Raw genomic sequence first — 24452 nt, forward strand, 5'->3', positions numbered from 1 at the left:
ATTAGCATCATATAGCAATTTATACGCTTCAAATCATGGCCAATTATTTAACTCAAAGCACTCTGCAGCCAACATGGATCTGCCTAAACCGACGTAAAACTTCTCGTCAATTTATCCACAGGTATAAATTGAGTGACTACTTTTGCTGTCCTAGAGTCACCAATTAAAGTGTAAAATTGAACGCTTCACATAGCCTTTGTCCTTTGGAAACGTTTACCAAAGGTTATTTTGGACCGTTTTCTATCTGACTACTATCAAGCATTTCCATCTTGGTTGTATGACTATGTTTTGGTTTTCATGTGCCTACTTTTGTAAATACTGTATAATTTATGGAAAGAGCCAGGTTTTTAACGAGGCAAGAATTGGAAGTTGTACTAAATTGGTGTAAATTATTATCATTATAAATTGATGTAACAGTCTTGCACTCTTTTCCGTCCAAACACTTATTTAAACCTCATTATATTCAGCCAGAGCTGGCGGTGTTAAATAAAAATCAAATACATGCCAATGTTTATGTGATATAAAAGAAAAAAGTCGATTTTTATGAAAAATCGACCCCCTTAAATTTCACGCCAAAGGCGATTTCTCAAAAATCAGTCCGACAATTTTTACCAACAACTGAGCGTTTGTTTGAGCAGGCTACCATACCAACAAAATGGCATATGCCATATATCCGGGAAAATTCATATTTCGAAGTTCTGGACATAGGCAATTCATCAATGAACGGAATTTGTACGAAAAGTCGCATTCTACGATGAAATTGCTGCCAAAAATACACATCTACTGGCTGGAAAAGGCTACCGAAAGACCATATTCGCTCAATTTTCGACGAACAATCGATTAGAAGTGGTTACAATGCGGTCTGAAGGCATTTAATGGTCGAAAAATAGGTCGGATTGAAGTGAATTTTTCAACTTGCTCTATTTTCACCGAAAATGACATTTTTGTTCGGAAAACACGTGAAATACACCTCTGACGACATTTTGGTCTTAGAAAACTGCTATTTTTTCGTAAAAATAATTGGAGTCTATCAACACCAAAATACCCACTTCGTTGTCATTTTGGTCATAAATCGGCATTTTTGCATCTGAATGTATGAAATTGAACTTTTGTTCGGGTGATACATAAAAAATGCGCTTTCCAGAGCTTTGGTTGTTGGAAATTAATATTTTTCAATGAAATAATGAGAATCCACAATCATTTTAACACTCTCTTTATGGTTATTTTGAAATTTAATCATATTTTACCGCATTTTATAATGTGCATTAGAGGAAAATGGGACTTTTTCAATGGTGGTGGAAATTAGATTAGTGCAATCTCCAGAATTTGTGAAATTAGAATGCAAATGTGTTACCCAGAAAATTGAAATTTCCTAATAATTAAAAAAAATCTTAAAATAGATGTTCGTGCACAAGAAGGTTTTTTTGGGGCAATAAAATGCAATGGCTTTAAATTGTTAACTGAATCACTATTTATTTTTCTACTTAATAACTATGACAATGTGTTTCCTTTCGTTTTCTTATTGCTTGCGCTCGACATCGACAATGGTCTTGTTCGCTTGAAGGTCGTAGTGGGTCTGGCTCTGTCATTGCTACGCAGTGACTTGTGCGCTGTTATACATGTGTCGTTCGTTTGGTTGTGTTTGTGTATATGGGTTCGTGTGTATGGGCTTGATTGTGTGTGGCGTTCTTAACAATAGACATACTTCTACATAAAAATGTATTTTTTCAAAAAAAGCCCTACAAAATTAGTGATATCAGATCTATTGACTAGATCGAGAGGAGAGTATGTGAAAAAATTCTAATATATTTTGAAAGAGGAGAGTATGTTTTCTGATGATTCTGTTGGCGTTAAAGTAGAGTATGTTGTAGTACCGTCTAGCCTCTGCGGTCTTCACGGTTTTCGCGCAACTGATAGGAGATAACAACATGGTGTCTTCGGCAAAGTTGTAGTACTCGAGGTCTTCTATAACATTGCTGAAGACATCTATCTCTTATCTCTTATCAGTTGCGCGCAAATCGCGCACATAAAAAAGCAAATTTTATATAGAACTTTTTTTTTCTTATCATTTTTCGCGCTTTTCGCGGAACTGATAGGAGATAAGAGATAACTGTCTTCAGCGATGTTATAGAAGACCTCGAGTGCTACAACTTTGCCGAAAACACCAAGTTGTTATCTCTTATCAGTTCCGCGGAAACCGTGGAAAACCGCGAGGACCCACCAAAAATGAACATACTCGCCTTTAACCATTTTTGAGTCGAAAGAAACTTACTCTTCTCTTTCATAACAAAGTCAGATGAACTTACTCTCCTCTCGATCTAGTCAATAGAGATGAAAAACCTCTAGACGAGGTTAAAATGGAGTGACGCTCCTGTGCGTGGATTTACGACTCAAAAAGAATGATATCAATTTGAGTGACGCTTTGACGCTGTATTACCTCTGGATACAAAGTTCAGAAGTGTTTTTCGCATTCACTATTGTAAAAATTTATTCACAATAAGGAAAAATATCGCGTCACGACTTTTACACGGCAAAATGCTTAAAAGCTTTTGGAACAAAATTCAAAAGTCGTGACGCGATTCTTTTTGAGTGGTAAATCCACGCACAGGAGCGTCACTCCATTTTAACCTCGTCTAGAAGTTTTTCATCTGATATTTATTTACTAAATATGGAAGCACCTTAAAACGGCTTATGTCGGTCAATTTGACCAATTGTTATAACAGAATCACTATGGCAAGAAATATGCAGATATCTTCAAGCTAGAATAACTGGCGATTCTTCAAATATAAAGCGAGTGATAGCAGTTTATTCAAGTAGCCAAACTTGTCATTTGTTTAACTTTTAGAATCTAGTTTATGTAAACATGACTTGATTCAGTATTTCACATGTGTTCAAATATTGGTTTCAATCGAAAACTACATTTTCGTAAGATTTTCCGCGTCGCCAAGGTAAAGATTTTGATATAAAAGACCGTCGTCAAAAAGGTTTTATCATTTGACTTTCACTATCTAAGGCAGCATTGAAAAATATTCAAAATGCTGTCAAAAGTATTACTTTTACTGTTCGCAACTTCGTTCGTGGTGAGTGAAAATTAAAAACTTTAGAAAATTTGAGAAAAAATCAATCATTAACATTGATTTCAAACTGATATGTTATTTATCTTCATTCGAATAGCTCACAGTTTGTGAGCCCATTGCTGACCCGGACCCTGAGCCGGGGCCGGAACCAGCAGCCTTGGCTGAAGCTGAACCTGAAGCCGAGGCCAAACCCATAGCCTTGCCAGACCCATTGGCGTATGCGAATGCGCTAAAATCCGGAAGCAGTGGGAGTGGATCAGGTGGCTTAGGAAAGTCATTTAAATCCGGGAGCAGTGGGAGTGGATCAGGTGGCTTAGGAAAGTCATTTAAATCCGGAAGCAGTGGGAGCGGATCAGGTGGCTTAGGAAAGTTATTTAAATCCGGAAGCAGTGGGAGTGGATCAGGTGGCTTAGGAAAGTTATTTAAATCCGGAAGCAGTGGGAGTGGATCAGGTGGCTTAGGAAAGTTATTTAAATCCGGAAGCAGTGGGAGTGGATCAGGTGGCTTAGGAAAGTCATTTAAATCCGGAAGCGGTGGGAGCGGATCAGGTGGCTTAGGAAAGTTATTTAAATCCGGAAGCGGTGGGAGCGGATCAGGTGGCTTAGGAATGTCATTTAAATCCGGAAGCAGTGGGAGTGGATCAGGTGGCTTAGGAAATTCATTTACATCGGCCAAACGAAGCAGAGCAAGCAGCCTTCAAAAGAACAAACGTATAATAGTTTCTGTTTCGAGAAGCGGAAGCTCATCGTCATCGTCATCGTCATCGTCGAGATGCAAATCATGTAAAAAGTCGAAGAAGTGTAGGTCAACGAATTGCAAGAGCAGCAAGAAACGCAATAGCAAGAAGCGAAGATACCGAAGACGCCGAGGATGCAAGGGCAAATACTGTTTCGTAAGTCAATCGATTCAGATCCAAAGAAAACCAGTCCATATGACTATGTGTATGAGAAAATCAAGTGTAATGGTCGATTTCCCTGTCTTTAGGTTATCCCAATTGGCGGCGGCGGCGGTGGCGGCGGTGGCGGTGGCGGTGGCGGTGGCGGCGGCGGTGGCGGCGGCGGTGGCGGTGGCGGCAATAATGGCGGCAGTACGACATCCAGCACAAGCTCAAGCTCAAGATCGACTTCCAGCACCACTAGCTCCTCTACATCGAGCACATCATCATCTACACCATCGACGGCTAGAACTGGCTCAACCAGTGGAAATGCGGGGGGCAGTGGTGGTGGTTCAACAACACGTATGTGCATTTACTTCTCTATTAGGTTTTAATAGTTCGGTTTAATATTCGAGAGATGAATTTTAATATTTGATATCTCCCTTTCAGCATCGACCGCTCCAACACAATCAACGTAGGAGCATCAACCCCTTTTGGCTTTTTAAACATGGCTTCGTAAAACGTACTTCTAAATTCCAATCAATTTTTTCTTATATCGTAATTTATTTTTCACTGTTATCGAAAACAAATAGCAATCGCTATCATTCAACTCCGTTCTAATTTAAGGTTATTCAAGTTTTTTTTAGTGCAAAATCATATGTTTGTAAACCAAGATGAATAAAATAAGCATTTTACCCAAATCACACTGTATTTCATTTCACGCGAATTTAAATTTACAACACTTACTATTAATGATACAACTGTTTTAGACACAAATGAATAAAATGTTGGAAATAAAAATGGATAATTACAGTCATAATTGAAATAATTATAATGAAACTTATAAGAATAATCAATGCTAATATTCCTGGACTGAAGTCATTATCAGTGCTTTCTGAATCTCTAGGAATGATGCATTCCTTCGAGCCTGCACACAATCGTGTTTTTGATCCAACAGACGACATTTTTATATTATGACAATAGCTCGCGTTGACTAATTGCTCTTGAATCGTTTTGTTTCGATACTTTCGCATACAAATGAATTGGAGACTCTGAATTCTACATTCGATCGCACACTAAGAATGAATACACATTTTAAAGCAATCATTTTAATTAATTCAAATTGAATTTTATAATTTTACCTGTGACCACTCTAATTTCCAATAGTGATCCGTTTTAATGGAATATCGATAGTTTATCAGATTTTCATTTTCAAAGTGATTCTCAGTCGATAAAATCTTGAAAGAAACAAATTGTTTGATTGGATTGATCAATTGTTCTGACTTTGGGAAATATGTACCTCTATGATTAATTCGCGTTGCAAAGGCATAGCGAATGGTGTACTGACTTTTTCTCTGGTCATATTGGTCCCTGTATATTCGAAAGTGACTCCACCATACGACAAATCTTTAGGATAGGGACTGATGATTCGATCACCATTCAAAATGTATTCGCCTCGATCTCCTGCCAAAGCTGAAGTGCGCATGATTGAAGACGTGTGTTTTAATTTGGATTAAGAAATGATTATTTTTTTATACCGATGTAATTTCCATCTGCTGGAAGACCGAGCTGAAGGATCTCAATGTTTGTAGCTCCTTTTGGTATTCTACCAACATGGTAATAATCGGGATGTTTACTGTAGTTCCTCGCTTTATCCAATTCTTCTTTTGAAAATATGCCGAGAATGTCCTCGCAAACGTCGTCATTCAAATTGCAAACACCGCATTTATTCAATTTTGCTTTAGAATACAACTTATTATCACATCCAGCCGGTCGACAAACTCCATTGACACATTTATCATTTGATTTCTTATTACAAGGCGTTCCGTCAATCACCTAAACATTACAGAAAACTTACTTCCGAGTTCATCAAAACATTGTTCATTTCGTTACCTTTGGTTTCAGTATTGAACTCTCTTTCGTACGCTCATTTGTACAAATCAATTTACATTCATCACCTGAATATACGTCATGAGTCGCTGTCCAGCTATGAGTAGAATTGTTCATATTGTTGCATTGTTTTTCGCGGAAATCGAAGGTTTCAATCAGACAAGCTTGTGTATTACATGATTCGTACATTTTGTGCATACCTGCACAGTACTTTGCACCCTTTTCAGGCAATGGATTATCACATTTTCGACTCAATAACTGAATACCTCCACCGCAAGACCGGCTACATTGTCCATCTCTATATAGAAGTGCAAACAATTATGCATTGATTCAATCTGCAAATTGCATACCAATGCTTACGATTTCCATTGACTCCATCCGCCATCGACGTGCTTGAGATTTGCCTCTTTTACACACTTTCTTTGTTTACACCACTTTCCAACATCACATGCGGTTCTATCAGCCCAGGGCATATTGTATGTATGATATGATCCGTTACCCAATTGGCACAGCATATAATCACATGAAATCTGCAACAAATTAAATATTTTCTAACATTTTTTCCGTGTAAAGTTCATTCATTATTGCATTACTTTGCCATAATCATGCACCATAACCGCTTTGACATTCAATCCCAGAGATAGTTGACATTGTTCATTTGGGCTGGGTATTACTTCATTGACCCGGTGTAATTCTAGCATATCAACAGTCGGTTTATTCAATAGACAAAATGCTTTGTCTTGCCTACATGAATGCAGAAAAACATCAGTCTTGATGTGTATCAAGTGATACACATGCTGTTCTAATATTTGAATAACTTACTCTAAAAACTCGGTTATAAAATGCCGTGAACAAGGTGACCACGACCACATGTCTGTTCCAATATGCAATGCCGAAGCCATAAGATGTGTCTGGTCATTGTTTTGATATGGTAAACATTCAGGGCGATTGTCATGTAAGGCACCCAAACTAAGAAATAGAAAGATAGAATTGACGATTGAAGTTCCGTTTTAAGCACATATCACATTATCATCGAGAAGAAAATTTTCGTATGAACAAAATGTATGCAACGTACAGATGACCTATTTCATGGGCTATATGATATCCGGAAGATAAACCAATGTCTTGAACAACTGCATAAGAATTTGACGAGCACATACTTCCCGTTTGAGTCAAGCCCAATGTAAGGCACTCTTCATTTAAGCACAGATTCTCTCTGAAAATCAATGAAATTGAATCGATGTTGCCAGAGACTACGCAACAAAAATGTCTACCTAGTTAAAAGTAAGCCCACATCATGTTTGTTTTTCTGTTTACTCTTCATACGGTCAATGAAATTCCAAAGCGTATAATTGGCGTATTTACCTAAACTCAAAAATTAAATGAGATTTTGATTTCAATAAATATGAAATGTGGTTTTAACGATGACGATTTACCGGAATACAGAGATTTCACGTTCAGATCATCTTCGAGCAATATGATATCAACAACAGCTACATTTATCAAGTTTCCAATGCTAACATCAGCAAAAATATTTGATGCTATTGACATGAGCATCAAAACATAATTTTTGATATTATTCACTCCATGAAATTTTCGCGTCGTTTTATCTACGACGACCAGCGTCTCAATTGTGTATGCATGATCTTTGCCTGCTTCAGTATAAAATGTGTTGACATTTCGCTTACTTCGGAAAAGTTTTTGAGTTGTTTTGATAGAATCGTCATATGGATTCAAAGCGTCAACATTTGTACTTTTATCACCTAAAAGTAAAATATTTCACGGTTGCAACTTTTTTTTTTGCCAAATCTATTTTATGAATAAACAAAAAATACACGTTTTTGCACATTTTACATACGTTTCTTGACATTCTCCGCCTGTTCATTACCGCAATTCAAATTTATTTGGTTAATCGTTTCAGTCTTCTGGTTTTTATTGAGTTCAGTCAAATGTTTACCTAAGTATTGACCAGATTGTTTCAGAAACAGCGATTGTGTCTGAGTAGATGTGGACAATAACGAGAGCAAAAATAAACACAGCATCTTGTTATTGCAAATCAAAATTCGGACACTAACTATTATTCTATGACTTAGATTAATTGACTTGAACTTGGTTGGAACAAGAGAAATGCTTGTTATAGCTCGACATGCGTCTGCTCTTTGAATCAAAATTATGGGTCGAAAGCAAGCATAGCTTCTAATTATAATGTATGTTTAATGATATCAAGAATGTTTTGAAAGTGACAAATTTCCGTCCGTAGTGATATCCACATTGTATTTAAAAATGTATTTTTATTTATAGCGCATAACTTCCATGAATTCTGATTATTAGAGTCTGGAGTCTGATATCAACAACGAATTTAGCCATGTCATTGACGTTTTGTTATTTTTTAATGTTTTTTGATTCAGTTGCTTTGAAAAGTTTAGTTTGAATAACGCAAACACATTTTATGTCGTATATTTTGTTATATTTTATTTGATACCGCCCAGTATCATTCAAAAAACTTATGGTTATGGGCTCCCAAAAATATGAAGTTTGCCCCGATGTTGTTTATCACTCTTTGGCGTTCAAGATAGTGTGGAATGACTAAAAGTGAGATTTTTTGGGCCTTTAGTCATTCCATAAGTCATGGACCATTCATGTAAAAATCAAGATATCCTCATTTTTGATCCAATAAGAATAGCGAATCAAATCTTGTTTTTGTTTTCCAACTAAGAAAATCTAATGTAAAATCGATAAAAGAGTTGATCAATTAATGATGATATAAGGGTTTTGACAATTGATTACTCACTTTTATTTGCAATTCGCGTTGCAAATGTTCAGAGGTGGTCAATTTTACCGTATTTTTATCAGACGTATATTGAAAATCAACTTCATCGTGAATATAAATTGCTTTCGCAGGATCAGTAAATGGTTTGCCAAAGTGGTTTAGTTCCCCTTTTTCATTCTCGAAAACTGTGTTGCAAAAAATTTGAGTTATTTCAACCTTTAGTCTTTCTAATATTTATTATCTTCTCACCAACATAGTTTCCGTCTCCAAGCTGTCCAAATTGAACAATTTCCACGTTTACAGCTCCTTTTGGTATTGTTGTGACGTCGAAATATTTGGAATATCTCTTGAATTGATTCAATATGACAATTTGTTCAGCTGAATATGTTTGGGAATAATGATTACACATCGCATCATTTGGGTAGCAAACTCCACAACTGTTCAATTTTAATTTGGAATTCAATTTATTATCACATCCAGCCGGTCGACAAATACCATTGACACATTTGTCAAAAGTATTTTGGCTGCAAGATGTGCCATCGATCACCTGTCAATAATAAATATAGCTTTACTTTTCTCCTTCGGAGGGTCAATTGATCAACAAATGGTTTTTCATTTTCTTACATGTCGGTCGAACCATTGAACGGTGTTCGTGTTGACAATTTTACAAGCCAATTCGCATTGATCTTCTGGATGTAAATTATATGCCGCAGCCCACTTATGAGTGCGGTTATTCATAGCAATGCACTGCTTCTCGCGGAAATCCATTGTTCCGACGGGACAATCCTGAGTATTACATGACTTGTATGTTTTACGCATTCCCACACAAAATCTGCCACCATTTTTTGCAATTGGATTATCGCACTCGCGGGCATACCATTGTATGCCTCCACCACAAGACCGTGAACATTGGCCAATTCTAAATGAGGATGAAAAGCAACATGAATATTGATGTGAAAATGATAAAAGTTCACACATCGTTACGTTTTCCAAACACTCCATCCGCCATTGATTTGATCGAGCTTTCCCAGTTCAACACATTCTCCTCGGTAACACCATTTTCCAACATCACATTTAGTTCCATCAGCCCATGGCATATAAAAACTTTGGTCCGTTATGCAATCCATTTCCATGCATGAAATCTGCAGAAGAACAATTTCAACGATGAGTTCTGGATCGTTTTTGAAAACACTTGAACATATGGCAAAGTAATATCTCACTCTAGATCTCACTCCACTGCCAGATCCTGCTCTTGCTTTGGAAAATCTTCCATATGCCAATTGACACTGTCTGTTCAAGGTTGGTATAGAAACTCGGTGTGATTTCAGTATATTATTCGATGGTTTATTTAACAAACAGGATCCTTTTTCGTTCCTATGAAAAAAGAAATGAAAATGAATTATGTAAACTGCCCTTTTGATCATTTTCATTCAACAACTATTCTAACAGAGCGCTAACTCACTCTAGAAATTCTGTTATGTATTGACGCGAACAAGGTGACCACGACCACATTTTATTCCCAGAACGAGAAACTGAAGACATCGTATACATTTGCTTACTGTGCAACGACTTCGAACATTCATCATCGTCATCGTGGTATGCGTTTAAGCTAGACAAAGCATTCAAGATTCGGTAAATTGACTGAATCACAATAGTCTATAGAGACACTTTTTATAATTCACTTACAGATGACCAAATTCGTGGGCTATGGTATGCCCTTTCGATATGCCTGAATCTTCAACAACGACGTACGACTGTGATGAACACATTCCACCAACTGTAGCTATTCCAGATGTTTCACACTCCCCATGCGAACAAAGTTTTTCTCTGAGAAAAATCGAAAAATCGAAAAATCGAAAAATCGTCAGAAAGTCTAACTGAAAGCTTCAATCGAACATATTATTATTCACCTTGTTAGAAGTAATCCAACATCATATTGCCGAGTTTTTGAATTATTGTTCATATAATTTCCGAAATTCTGTAGCATGCTGTCAGCGTCTTTTCCTAGATTGATTGAAGATTATTGACAGCTCATGATTTTATATAATTTGATCATGAAATTACCTTCACCGTAAGGTATAGCCCCGAGATCTATCTCGAGATTCATAATACCAACAACGGCTATATTCATCACATTGCCTATGCTTGCGTCTGCAAATACATTTTCAGTAGTTGACATCAGTGATAAGATATATTCCGTCATATCACTGTCTATGCTCTTATGAAATCTTCGCATCGATTCATCCACAACTACCAAAACCTCAATTGTGTATGGATTATTTGGATCCGAGTTATGTTGAGAAGCACTTACATCTCTCTTTTGTCGAAGCGATCGATGTGTTGATGTTGTAGTCTCAGTTACTGGACCTGGTTCATATTCGTATCTCACTGTAGCGTACATAATGAATTATAAATGAACGAAGTCGAATTAACTTTGATGGGATTATTCTTCAATTACAAAGTTTGCTACTCTATGAGCAATTGGTTAACTTGAAAATAGGTTGATTATGAGCATCTAATGATTTAGCATTTTCTCCACACGCTTTCTACATTTCATTTTACTCACATTTTGAATGTCCGATTTGTTGCGATTTGCTACCACATTTTGAATGTATAACAGTTTTTCCGTTATGTTTACTACTACCACTGGTTTTGATAGTACTGCTTCTACTTTTAACTTCATGAGCTTTATTCAATACGCTTGAATGGGTCTGAAAACAGCCTGACACTAACAATAAACAAAATGCGATAAAAAATTTCCAAGGCATTATTCCTATCCAACGTGTTCTATAATTATTATTATGAATATCCAATGAAAGAATAAAATGAATGATCCCTATTCAGGCATATCGAACCTATTTATTGCAAAGTTCAAAATGTGGGGGTAATAATCTGTAAACCATTGAGATTTATAAAAAATTGAAAATAAAAATAGTCATCTCATTAGTTGAACATTAAACAGTATGGAATTCGATTTTATCCCTCTTAAATTCATACTTTAATGAATTTTTACGTCTTATTTAATAAATCACCGAATTCCCATTCATACTCATTGATATGGTACGCATTTCCTGACTCATCCAGACGTAATAAGTTTTTATGAGTCGGTGCCTTCCTTTGCTAGCCCACGATAGCTGTTGAAAAGGACAGAAAATACATTTCAAAATATCAAGTAGCACACTCATACACTCACTGTTGAGTCAACAGCATGGACAAGTCTCAATATTCATTATTTCTTACGTCGACATGACCTCAAGAATGCTTTGAAGAATGTGTACCATCTGTCAAGTCATCTGAGGCGAACACATACCAGTGTGAAGAGGATTGTCTGGGTATACATTTCCATTTAATGATAATCAATTGTGGACGGCAGATCGTCTTTAATCACACATTTTGTTCATCATACATCGAAACAATCCTTTCAAAGATCCTTATTCTAGCTTGCTCCTAACTGCCGGTTTCCATATCCGACGTCTGGATCTTCGATTCCCAGTCATATCATTCCAATCCTACGTGTCGCTCTTGATACAATTCTTGTTAATATCTGGACGCACAGTCACAACTCCGAAAAACCCTGTTGCGTTTACGCTTGGGTTATTAAGTCCTTTATCAACCATGGAAGTGACATGCAGAAACTTGCACGCAGCGCCCGTTTACTTCGTAGTGGAAAAAAAGTGAAGCTTGCTTGTCACCAATATTGATGTTCACGGACATCAAATTGCTGGTATTTCAATTTCGTATTCAACTTAAATCAATTCCATTTTACTTTAATTTAAACTCCTAAACTCATTGAAATTATAACTCGTTACTCTGAGTAGCTTGATTTTGTCAGTACAGTAAAACCTGTCAATAACGGAATCCCGTGGGGAATTTTTTTCTCCCACTATTGACAAGAATTCCAGTATTCACAGGATCCGTTATTCAGAGGTTTTTGAGTCGATTCAAACAAGATTTTCCATTATTGAGGGTAAAAAGAAACAAAACATACATTTTTATGGGTATTCAATTATCAAATCAAGTGATATAATGAACGTGAAAAGGAAATAATGAAATAAAAGTATTTTTTTACTAAATGAATGAAGGAAAAACGAAAGTGAAAAAACAGTGAAATTCACTGAGTGAATGACAAACATCACTTTTTAAAATAATCAAGCAGTTCAAACAATGACTCAAAATGGGAAGGTAAATGATACTCATTTTTTGCACTATCAATTTGGCAGCGATCAATCAGATTACATTGCCACGTAAATTCAAAATGATGGATGCAATCAGCGCCATCTTTTGTCTTACGTCAAAACAACATTGTATACGTAAAATGCAATACGTATTGGTAAATGTCTCCACAGAAATGATATGACGTTTAGCGCGTTTAGCGATGGTGGAACTAGTACTAGTTTGTTTGTTATTTGCGACTCTTGAATCAGTTGATCGAAATTGTTCTATTGCTACGGACTTCGCGAGACACGGTTTAGTTGTACGAATTTGTGTTTTTCTTTCTTTCTTCCTTTCACGGTCTTCCTCAACGTAAAAAAAAAACAACAACAAAAATTGTAATTTCTTTTGACCAATTTCATTTTGTTCTGGTGACGACGCGCTAATAAAATTACCGAAATCATAAATTTAGTTGGATATTTTTGTGTGACGAATGTTAAACCGAAAAGGGACCCAATGCGATAAAGGACAAGTCCCAAACTTTTGAAAGCTGATCGTCTTATGTCAAAATCAACAATTCCAGACGCACTCTTGAAGTTCTTCAACATAAGAATGACATAAATACGCAGGAGCTTCTGAGTTACCCAACGAACGCAGTTGAACCTTATTGTCAAATATACACAGAAACCGTTCGCTCGATGAACGAACCGAGTAGAAGGCGAATGAGTGTAGCGCGCACATTCTCTTGCTTGTGTTTTCTCCGTTGTTGTGTCTTCGTTTGTGCGTTCGTTAGGTAACTCAGAAGCTTCTACGTATTTATGTCATTCTTATGTTGAAAAATTCTAAGAGTGCGTCTGGAATTGTTGATTTTGATATAAGACGATCAGCTTTCAAAAGTTTGCGACTTGTCCTTTGAAAAGTGTTTCATGATTTTTGTATTTAGTGAAGTGTGTCGATTTTGCTCAAATTGTACTGCACAATTTTTATGATGATCAGTGGTTTTGATAAAGGAAAAAAATTAGTTTTATATGAAAAAGAGATGAATAAACGACGAAAAATTTTTTCGTCAAGAAATTTTTTTCCACTATTCGGAGTTTCGGCTTTCCGTTATTAACCTTTACACCGTGAACTGGGTCAAATTGACCCAGACAAAACTTTGAACATTCATAGCACAGCCAAATATAACAATTATGACGAAATATGGATATGTTTGTGTTCATTGGACTTTCCTCTTTCTACAAAATCATGTGTATACGGCAGATATGCGACGTATGTGTGACATGTGCCGCTAAAACACACACATGCTCTATACGTGAATCTGGGTCACATTGACCCAACTATTTCTTCAGTACACAACTGGACTATGATAAGAGATATCGACTTGATGTCTACGACAAAGTTATAGTACTCAAGCTGCTCTACAACTTTGCCGAAGACACCAAGTCGTTATCTCGTATCAGTTTCGCGGAATACGCGAGAAACCGCAGAAAACCGCGAAAAAACGCGTTTCTTCCTTATTATTTTTCACGGAACTGATAAGAGATAACGAGATATTGTCTGAGGCAAAGTTGTAGTTCTGGTCGAGTACTACAATTATTCCGATTCATTATTCCGTTATCTCTTATCAATTACGCGAGAAACCGCAAAAAACCGCGAAAAACGCGTTTTTTCTCTATCATTTTTTCACGGAACTGATAAGAGATAACGAAATAATGAATCGGAATAATTGTAGTACTCGACCAGAACTACAACTTTGCCTCAGACACCATCTCGTTATCTCTTATCAGTTCCGTGAAAAATGATAAGGAATAAACGCGTTTTTTCGCGGTTTCTCGCGTATTCCGCGAAATTGATAAGAGATAACGACTTGGTGTCTTCGGCAAAGTTGTAGAACAGCTTGAGTACTACAACTTTGTCATAGACATCAAGTCGATATCTATTATCAGTTACGCGAAAAAACGCGAAAAACGCGAGTTTTCGCTTATCATTTTTCGCGAAACTGATAAGAGAAAAGCAATATTTGTGGCAACCAAATTATCGCAAAACTCGAGTATTACAACTTTGCTTCAGACACTTATTTGTTATCTCTTATAACAGTCCAGATTTCATATGAAATACATATGGGGCCCTGGAGTCCCCCAAGAACAGTAATATGTTGCAAATATAAAGAACAGTCATAGTGTTAAACATACTTTTTTTCTTCTATTTTTTCTACCAAAACATATGTAATCCACACATGTGTACTCACATGTGATTCATAAACTACACATTCAAACCCATAAAGTCGAATAAAATTGATTTTCCATAAAATACCAGTGTTGTGCCAGTTAATTTGCATGAAAAACAGCCGATTTCCATATAAAATGCATTATGGGTCAATCTGACCCAGATTCACGGATATATGTCGAAAAAACCATTCACGGTGTAAAGGTTAACAGGTCATTTTGTATGGGAGAGCTCAACGACCAAATTTTTTTTCCACTATTGACACGATTTCCACTATTCCCAGGTTCCGTTATTGACAGGTTTTACTGTATCTTGCGCGTATGCGTTTTAGAGAGTCGTATACGTTTATTGCAAACAAATGATTTGGAAGTAAATTGGAGGATTCAATCGTTTTCAATGAAAAGACTTTATTCGAAGATCTTAACTCCTATTGCCTACATGTTTTTTTTTTAATTATTGATATAAGTAAATAAGTATCATCATGATCAAAGACGTGAGCAATGACAACACCGGGCGGCGTTGATGTGCATCTGTACCAGAAGTGTCTGTTTCCGTGAAATTTTTGTTTTTGATCCAATAGGAATAGCGAATCAAATCTCGTTTTTGTTTACCATCCAAGAAAATCTGTACGAAATTATAGTACAATAATAGTTAGTTTTGGTATTATGTTTTCCCATAATTTATGCCACTTACTTTCACGGTTAGATCGTACGGCAAACGTTTGGATGAAAGTGCAGTCATTTTTACCGTGGTTTCATCAGAGGTGTATTGAAAATCAAATCCATTATAAGTATATGTTATTGTCACAGGACTAGTGAATGATTGGCCAAAGCGGGTGAGTTCCTCTTTTTCATTCTCGAAAACTGTGTTGCAAAAAATTCGAGTTATTTCAACCGTCTTTTAATTTTATATTGGCATTATCTCACCAATATAGTTTCCGTCTCCAGGATGTCCGAATTGAACGATTTCCACGTTTACAGCTCCTTTTGGTATTGTTGTGACATCGAAATATTTGGAATATCTCTTGAATTGATTTAATTTGACAATTTGTTCAGCTGAATATGTTTGAGAATAATGATTACACATCGCATCATTTCGATAGCAAACTCCACAACTGTTCAATTTTAATTTGGAATTCAATTTATTATCACATCCAGCCGGTCGACAAATACCATTGACACATTTGTCAAAAGTATTTTGGCTGCAAGATGTGCCATCGATCACCTGTCAATAATAAATATAGCTTTATTTTTCTCCTTCGGAGGGTCAATTGATCAACAAATGGTTTTTCATTTTCTTACATGTCGGTCGAACCATTGAACGGTGTTCGTGTTGACAATTTTACAAGCCAATTCGCATTGATCTTCTGGATGAAAATTATATGCCGCAGTCCACTTATGAGTGCGGTTATTCATAGCAATGCACTGCTTCTCGCGGAAATCCATTGTTCCGACGGGACAATCCTGAGTATTACATGACTTGTATGTTTTACGCATTCCCACACAAAATCTGCCACCATTTTTTGCAATTGGATTATCGCACTCGCGGGCATACCATTGTATGCCTCCACCACAAGACCGTGTACATTGACCGGTTCTAAATGAGGATGAAAAGCAACCATGAATATTGATGTGAAAATGATAAAAGTTCACACATCGTTACGTTTTCCAATCACTCCATCCGCCATTGATTTGATCGAGCTTCCTCAGTTCAATACATTCTCCTCGACAGCAATATCTTCCAACATCACATTCAGTTCCTTCAGCCCATGGCATATAATAAACCTGTTTATCTGTCTGACATCGCATTCGGTTACAGGAAATCTGCAGATGAATAAATTATTTTTTGATCATTACCTTGGTGAACTATTTTTAACGAAACGATTATATATTTACACGATCCTTATTAGTTGTATACATTATTGCTTTGGATGAAATACCATAGGCCATCTGACACTGTTTGTTGTGAGATGGAATGTTTATCGAATATGATTTTAACATATTAATTGATGGTTTATTCAACAAACAAGGTCCTTTTTCGTCTCTGATCAATTTTGAAAAGAAAGAATGAATAATGAAATTAAAATAAAAGTCGTTCAGTCATCGATTCATAGATATCATAACCAGGGCTAACCAAAATATTTAAGTAAATAACACAGTGGAACAGCCCCAAGAGAACTTGACTGTGACTATGCGGGGACGAAAGTAGACCTATAGCTGAGTAAAACCCCAGCTGGGTAGGTGCTGTGGAGCAAAATGTCGAAAAAATGGACGATTTTTTCAATTTTTCGGTCATAACTCATGAAATATCAATTTTTTTGTTTTCTGTCTTCGGCATTATTGTAGCCAGCGTCAAACTAAACAACTCTTTCGGCTCAAAGTCACTTGTCGCTACCAAACGATATCATCGAGCATTTTAGGAGTTCTATAACTTCCTAACTACTCGAAATAGAGCAATAGTTTCTGAAGCAACTTCTTAGTACTTCTCATGGACTTTGCATACCAAGTGTTAAACGTACTAAAAGAGTACTAAAATGTACTAAAAACTACTAAATCCTCTCAATGGTTCTGGACAACTATAGGTGATGCTACGTGGTACTAAATAGTACTAAAATTGACAGAATTGAACTGTTACAGACCCTCATGAACGTTACTTGCTGAAATATTTGGATAAACCTTAAAAATATTACAGTCCAAACAGCTGAAAATCCACGAGATGTACGGGGCCAATATTGAACTAAATACCGATATTTCAGCGAGTAACGTTCATGAGGGTCTGTAACAGTTCAATTCTGTCAATTTTAGTACTATTTAGTACTACGTAGCATCACCTATAGTTGTCCAGAACCATTGAGAGGATTTAGTATAGCTGTGCCATATTCGTATCTTAATAACCATCCTAATAATTTCATAGAAACAACACCGACAAACTCATTTTTTTCAAAAAAATTCATTCAATAGGTTTGAAATAGACGATAAATTATCTAAATCCACTAAAATATCCAATCGAACAAAACCAGGGAGGCCAAATTGCAGCAAAACCAAAACGTAAACAAAAACGAGCTGTTATCATGAAATCTGGGCTTCTTTGACATTTTGAAGGGCTACCAATGCACTTGTGCGAATGAATCACAGTCAATTCGCACACAGTGATTCGCGCAGATGTATTTTGGTCTTGTCAAACATCAAACTAAGCCCGAATTTCATAATGACAGCTCTTTTTTGTTTACGTTTTGGTTTTGCGGCAATTTGGCCTTATTGGTTTTGTTCAATTGGATATTTTAGTGGATTTAGATAATTTATCGTCTATTTCAAACTCATTGAATGAATTTCTGTGAAAAAAATGAGTTTGTCGGTGTTTTTTCTATGATTGAAGATCCGGTCAAAGGGGCAATACAATTTGTTTGAATTTTCGACTATTTGGCCACTTATTTCAATAAAAATTACGTGAAAATAAATGTTTGCATTGAGAATTCATCTCTGGCAGTGAGATTGAATTGAAAAAAGTAGAAAATATCAGATTAGTTTCAGCGAATAGTAATATAACCTCAAAATTCGACGAACATTTGTTTTGCTTGTGGGAAGTGGCATCTTGGACTGATTCCGAACAAAAATATATGAAATCGATTCCAAAGTCTCTGCTCTATCAAACTAAAACTACCATTTTCTGTTTATTTAATACCGAAAACACCCTAATGCTCACCATAGGCTTCCACCAACATTCGATGCGCTTCAGCCGCAGTTTTCTTCAAATGAAAGCAAACAATTAATGCTTCCCGGAAATGTTGCTTTTTCGGTACAAAACTTGACATATTTAAGGCGCAAAAAAAATTGGTCATTTACACTTCGATGAAATGATAGATGGTGATTTTTGTAGTTTGACACTAGACCTCTCATGCGAAAAAGAAAAATGTATTGCCCGATACAACCATGCAAAGTTACGCCATCTTTTGAAAAATCGAAAAAACTAATTCCCACACCCAATACAAAAAAGTTGCTTCATAAACTATTGCTCTATTTCGAGTAGTTACGAAGTTATAGAACTCCGAAAATGCTCGATGATATCGTTTGGTAGCGACAAGTGACTTTGAGCCAAAAAAGTGGGCTAGATGTGATTTTTTTGGGATAATGTGTTCAAGAGAGTTATTTAGTTTGACACTGGCTACAATGCCGAAGAGAGAAAACAAAAAATGGATATTTTATGAGTTATGGTCGAAAAATTGAAAAAATCGTCCATTTTTTCGACATTTTGTTCCACAGCACCTACAAGATGTGATTTTTCATGTGTAAAATGTTCATAACATTTGTTCAATGGACTCTCAGCTACATTGTAATAAGCTATCACCAAAAACAGTAATAAGCTATCACCAAAAACGAACGATTTATTGACTAAAATTTGACATAGTTCATATCGCCGAAAAACCATGTTATTGAAAAAACGCCTAGGTCGAAAAAATGAGATCCCCTGCCAATTCGGCAAAACCCAGCTGGGGTTCCAAATAATCAGCTATAGGTCTACTTTCGTCCCCGCATAGTCACGGTCAAGTTCTTTCAAACTGTTTGAAAATTGTTCCACTGTGAATAAATATTTAAATAAGTATTTTCGGCATTTTTCGGGATCAATAAATATTCGGACGATTTGTCATTTTTTGTAAATATTTTGTACATTTTTCACATATTCTGGAAATTTTTCATAGGAATTTCACCTCAAAGTATGTTTGAATGAGGAAAATCGTCTTAAGGCGAATACGGTCATTGGTTTTTGATCTACTTATACACAGAGGCAGAAACAAGACCGCAGAGCTTCGCTTTGCTCCGCTCTGCGTTCCCGAGTTTTTAGTTATTAGCTTTGAGATATTATGCACCTATTTGTCGTTACTGCCACTGTTTTAAATTAAATAAAAAATATGAGCATAAAATTCAAATTCACCATAATTTGTTTCAACACTCAAAAAGTATCTAGACGAAAAAAAAGCAGATTAGTAGCTCTACATTTCATGTAGTGCTAAAAACCAAGCGAAAGAATAACATAAAAAACAGAATTCATCATTGTGTTTGTGAATGCTATGATATAAATTGTTAACGAAGATACGAAGAATGAAGTATTTGTTTCTTCTATCAGTCTCACGATCCTCACATACTAATTGTAAACTTTTTAAGCGAAAGACGTTTACACTTCGAATGCTTGAATGTGAACTCGTACACATCATACTGCATACTAGTGCACGATAGTGTAAGCTCGATCTTTCAATTCTGATTATCTTACAGTACTATCTCCGGTAATCACTTTTTTCTGGCGGTGGTTTACACTTCCAAAATTCGATTTCCTTGAAGATTTTCTTCTTGAAGACGAAATTTTTACGTTACACTCGTTATTATTTTGCCGCGAAACCTGCTTTACACCAGATAGAGTGAATTTTGAAAATCCCATTTCTTAGACGTGCGCGTAGGAAATCGAACTTTACACTGGTATCGTTTTTTTCGGTGCGACGTCCACCCTTTCAGAGTACAAAAGTGGATCAAAAGACTGTCAGTGATCATCCACTTTTGAAAATTTACTAAGGACTGTCATTATTGACTGTAGTAATTACAGCTAATTCATTATTGGGTCCAATTTTTCATCAATAAAGTTTTTTATCTCAAATATTTATCGTAAATATTATATAAATATTTCAGGATTTTTCGTAAATATTTTGGTTAGCCCTAATCATAACAATCACACTCACTCTAAAAATTGTGTTATAAAGTGTTGCGAACAAGATGACCACGACCAAATTTTGACGTCGGAATTTGAACTCGGAGCCATAGTATGCATTTGTTTTGTATGCAAAAATTTAGAGCACTTGTCTTCTTCATCGTCATGATAAGCGCCCAAGCTGCATAAAATGGAACAGATTAAAGATTTGGGTTAAGCTCTTAAGACATTATATGTCGAACCTCCTGTTGATCAACTTACAGATGGCCGATTTCATGAGCTATGGTATATCCCGTCGATAAGCCAGAATCTTCAACAATCGCGTACGATTGTAACGAACATATACCACCAACCGCAGCTAGCCCCGACGTCCAACAGCCTTTATCTAAACAGATATTTTCTCTGTGAAATTCAGACAGTTTTTAAAGAATTTTGAGCTTCAATCAAATGAATTCATGTTTTCACCTTGTCAAAAGTAAGCCAACATCATATTCACGATTTTTTAACTTGTTCATATATTTTTCGAAATTCTGTAGCATGCTATCAGCGTCTTTTCCTGGATTGAATTATTAGGAGTTGAGAGATTTCAAATCTTCTCTACTTATGTTCGAATTACCTTTAAAGAGACGCCTTACACCGAGATCTTCATTGAGATCCTCGATACCAACAACGGCTATATTTATCACATTGCCTATGCTTGCGTCTGCAAATACATTTGCAGTAATTGACATAAGTGATAAGACATATTCCGTCATATCACTGTCTATGCTCTTATGAAATCTTCGCATCGTTTCATCCACAACTACCAAAACCTCAATTGTGTATGGATTATTTGGATCCAAATTACTTTGAGAAGCACCAACATCTCTCTTTTGTCGACGAGATCGATGTGTTGATATTTTTTTCGGATTGAATACTGAATAGGAATCATTTCCCGCAAAAGTTTTAATAAATAGGTAATAATTTTGTTATATTGTAATTCAAAAAAAAGATTTTCAATTAATTAATTTAGAAGTGAGCTTATTGCAGTTATAAAATGAAGTTAAAAAGAAATAATCAACGATTTTCCACAATGCAAATACGAAAATACTGAAACTGTAAACTTTACTTACTTTCTGTGAACCCAATTTCATTTGATTCAGTGCCACAATGTAAATGTATGTAGTCTTCCGTTTCGGTATTCAAATCTGTAGCATTTCTTTGGCTTGTGTTAGATTTACGAACGTCATGCAAGCTTGTTGCATCGCTCGAAAAAATGCCCAAGACAAGCAGTAATGACGATACAATCAAAAATTTAGCAAACAACATATTTTTACGCCGATTTTATACGACCAGTTATTCCATTTCTAAGTATCTAAATACTTGATTTTCGGGGAATTTTCCTTTGTTATTTTAAAACTATTGAAATAAATTTTAATTTAAATTAAAATGTATTAATATGTTTACACAATAGTTATACACACCGCTTTTGATCGTTGCTTGAAGATTGATACGTTTTTCTTCATGAATTTCAATGTGTTGGGAAATCATATTTTTAATATCGCATAGGGCAAATAGTTCGTTTAAGTTCGTTTCTATCTGCGATATTGGTTCAGCGGTATGACGATGATTCAGTATCGGACGACGTACGAACTCAAATATGTCGGCGATATCAACCCTATGCGATACTGAAAATATGCGTTATAATGGGTAAATATATTATTTCAAATTTAAATAATTAATATTGTATAATTAATATAATTATTAACATGTTAATTACACAGTCCGCGTGTTTTTTTTTGGCACAAGAGCCAGATAAAGGTGTCAACGGACAACGTCCGTTCAGGATCCTCAGGAATTTTCTTGTCCGTCCGTGTTCGTCGTTCAGAACCCCCAAAAATTTTGTTGTCCGTCCGTCCGTCCAACCAAGCTGAACGGACGGACAGACGGACAAAAAAGACGGACGGTCCATCCGTTTGACACCTTTATCCGGCTCTTGTACCATAAAAAACACGCGTCGGACTGTGTAATTAACATGTTATTAATTATCAAATAAAAAAAACTTCTTTCGAAGTAATTCCTCGTGACGAAAGCGAACATAAAACAGCTGATATCAATTTTAAAAAATCATTTCGGAGCGATTCTGAAATTAGTTGGAAGAATGCAAAAAAAGCAAATCCAAATCGCTCCGAAATGATTTTTTAAAATTGATATCAGCTGTTTTGTGTTCGCTTTCGTCACGAGGAATTACTTCGAAAGAAGTTTTTTTTAATTTGATATCAGTTGTTTTGTACCCGAAATTTTTTTTCTCATCAAAACCAACTAACCCTAAACAAACACAAAGTGGTGTGTATTGAGCCAAAGAAAATGAAACATGATATGTTGTAGTTAAAAACCAGCATTGTCGCCTTTTTGAATAAAGCAAAATCAGCGCGTAGGTGGGAAAGCAGACTCATGAGCGTTTGGACTCGAGTTCGAGTCGCACGCCGGAGGAAAAAAAATTTTAATTTTTTTTTTCGTTTTATAAAATTTGCTAGAAAATTTGGTTTTTGGACAGACAGATGAAATTACATTTTGTTGCTTTTATACTAAGTTTTGTTTTTGCTTTTATACTAAGAAACTATCACATGTTTAGTTTTTTCATGATGAATTTTTTTGATTTTGATTTTTTCATGAAAAGTACTTTTTTGCGTTTTTTGTTGATTGCGTGGAATAAAAAGACTTGGTGAGAGGCTGGTATCTGAAGGAATTTTATTCATCTGAACGCAAAAACACTTTGGTTATGATTTTGCCATTGTTGACGGCAACAAAAATGAGTTTTAGTTTGTTTTTTCGATTTTTCATGTTTTTTCCAACTTCTAATGGCTATATCTCGAAAAACAGAGTTTTGCCAGATATAAGCTATATGTCAAATTTCAGCTCTAACTTGGGGCCAAATTCCAGAGAATTTTTAAAAAAATCGTCGGCGCCGTTTTCGAGAAAATGGCCGATTTATGCAAGGCCAGGTGATCATTTTTTTGGGTTTCTGCCCATAAGACCATGCCAACTCAATTTTTTCTAATCAAAATAGATGTCATTTGATAGCTGGCCTCCAACGATACTTAAAAATCTGAAATTGGTTGACAGGGTTGGGCACAGTAGCCATTGGAAGGAGGGCCATTTTTTGAATTTTCAAATGCCGGCCAAGGCCAAGATGGCGGCCAAATCAAAAAGTGGCGGAACAAAAAAGTCTTAGTTTTTGATATAGTTCAATGCCTGAAAGTTTGAAAAAGACCGGACAAAAAGTACGGACGGACGGAAGGACAGAAAAAATATTATCTCAGAATAATTGGTGGAGACGCCAAAGAAATTTTTTAAATCGTCATAACTCATGAACGGATGGTCCAATTTCGACGTCCTTGGGCTTGTTGGAAAGGTCTCGACGAGTAGACTCAGAAAAAATGGGAAAAACTGATAATTGTACATAATTTTCAAGTGGGTATTTCTATGGAGGCGGTTGGTCGATTCCCAAGTTTGAATGGATTTTCTGGGCCTATGAGCTAGGGGCTTTCTAGCGATACTTCATTCATACCAGATGGCCCCTTAGGAAAAAAGTTCGAAATTGCGTGTATATATAGGCGAGTTCGACTTTCAGCACAGAGATGAGAAAGTCAATACCAATTTCAATTTTATAAGCAAAGTTGAGATTCCCGAGCGATGTTGCGTTGCAGATGCAGCATTAACGTTTGTTTTAGAATTGATATTAGTAATTTCAGTTTGTCTCCCATTAGTTTTTTCAACATTACATCGT

General features: G+C 36.0%; 4 protein-coding genes and 1 long non-coding RNA gene across 5 annotated transcripts; 1 reads left to right on the top strand and 4 right to left on the bottom strand.

The window, feature by feature from the left end:
• Nucleotides 1-3035: 3035 nt before the first annotated feature.
• LOC129568704 (keratin, type I cytoskeletal 9-like) lies at nucleotides 3036-4430 on the top strand. The gene is made up of 4 exons (XM_055446947.1): nucleotides 3036-3080; nucleotides 3175-3969; nucleotides 4062-4095; nucleotides 4402-4430. Exons 1-4 carry the CDS (start codon nucleotides 3036-3038, stop codon nucleotides 4428-4430), a joined length of 903 nt encoding a protein of 300 aa, XP_055302922.1.
• A 242-nt stretch (nucleotides 4431-4672) lies between these two features.
• LOC129568705 (A disintegrin and metalloproteinase with thrombospondin motifs 9-like) lies at nucleotides 4673-7883 on the bottom strand. Its single transcript, XM_055446948.1, has 12 exons — nucleotides 7700-7883; nucleotides 7278-7604; nucleotides 7116-7206; nucleotides 6917-7057; nucleotides 6664-6810; nucleotides 6435-6585; nucleotides 6202-6371; nucleotides 5845-6139; nucleotides 5490-5787; nucleotides 5252-5424; nucleotides 5094-5189; nucleotides 4673-5027 (listed from the first exon to the last, which is right to left on the bottom strand). Exons 1-12 carry the CDS (start codon nucleotides 7881-7883, stop codon nucleotides 4701-4703), a joined length of 2400 nt encoding a protein of 799 aa, XP_055302923.1. The 3' UTR covers nucleotides 4673-4700.
• A 446-nt stretch (nucleotides 7884-8329) lies between these two features.
• On the bottom strand, nucleotides 8330-11379 carry LOC129568706 (A disintegrin and metalloproteinase with thrombospondin motifs 1-like). The gene is made up of 11 exons (XM_055446950.1): nucleotides 11178-11379; nucleotides 10676-10999; nucleotides 10522-10615; nucleotides 10298-10438; nucleotides 10074-10220; nucleotides 9832-9985; nucleotides 9596-9753; nucleotides 9236-9530; nucleotides 8861-9158; nucleotides 8633-8796; nucleotides 8330-8562 (listed from the first exon to the last, which is right to left on the bottom strand). The coding sequence occupies exons 1-11, from the start codon at nucleotides 11377-11379 to the stop codon at nucleotides 8479-8481; spliced, it is 2061 nt and encodes a 686-aa protein (XP_055302925.1). The 3' UTR covers nucleotides 8330-8478.
• A 4049-nt stretch (nucleotides 11380-15428) lies between these two features.
• LOC129568623 (A disintegrin and metalloproteinase with thrombospondin motifs 15-like) lies at nucleotides 15429-17009 on the bottom strand. The gene is made up of 6 exons (XM_055446731.1): nucleotides 16885-17009; nucleotides 16652-16812; nucleotides 16291-16585; nucleotides 15916-16213; nucleotides 15683-15852; nucleotides 15429-15613 (listed from the first exon to the last, which is right to left on the bottom strand). Exons 1-6 carry the CDS (start codon nucleotides 16987-16989, stop codon nucleotides 15443-15445), a joined length of 1200 nt encoding a protein of 399 aa, XP_055302706.1. The 5' UTR covers nucleotides 16990-17009; the 3' UTR covers nucleotides 15429-15442.
• A 3982-nt stretch (nucleotides 17010-20991) lies between these two features.
• LOC129568691 (uncharacterized) lies at nucleotides 20992-21318 on the bottom strand. The gene is made up of 3 exons (XR_008687977.1): nucleotides 21300-21318; nucleotides 21149-21239; nucleotides 20992-21085 (listed from the first exon to the last, which is right to left on the bottom strand). It is a non-coding gene; the product is annotated as an uncharacterized LOC129568691 (long non-coding RNA).
• Nucleotides 21319-24452: the final 3134 nt, after the last annotated feature.

The sequence above is a fragment of the Sitodiplosis mosellana genome, unplaced genomic scaffold (assembly GCF_009176505.1).
Source record: "Sitodiplosis mosellana isolate CC-2019 unplaced genomic scaffold, AAFC_SMos_1.0 Smas_scaffold_21, whole genome shotgun sequence".
Taxonomy (NCBI): Eukaryota; Metazoa; Arthropoda; class Insecta; order Diptera; family Cecidomyiidae; genus Sitodiplosis; species Sitodiplosis mosellana.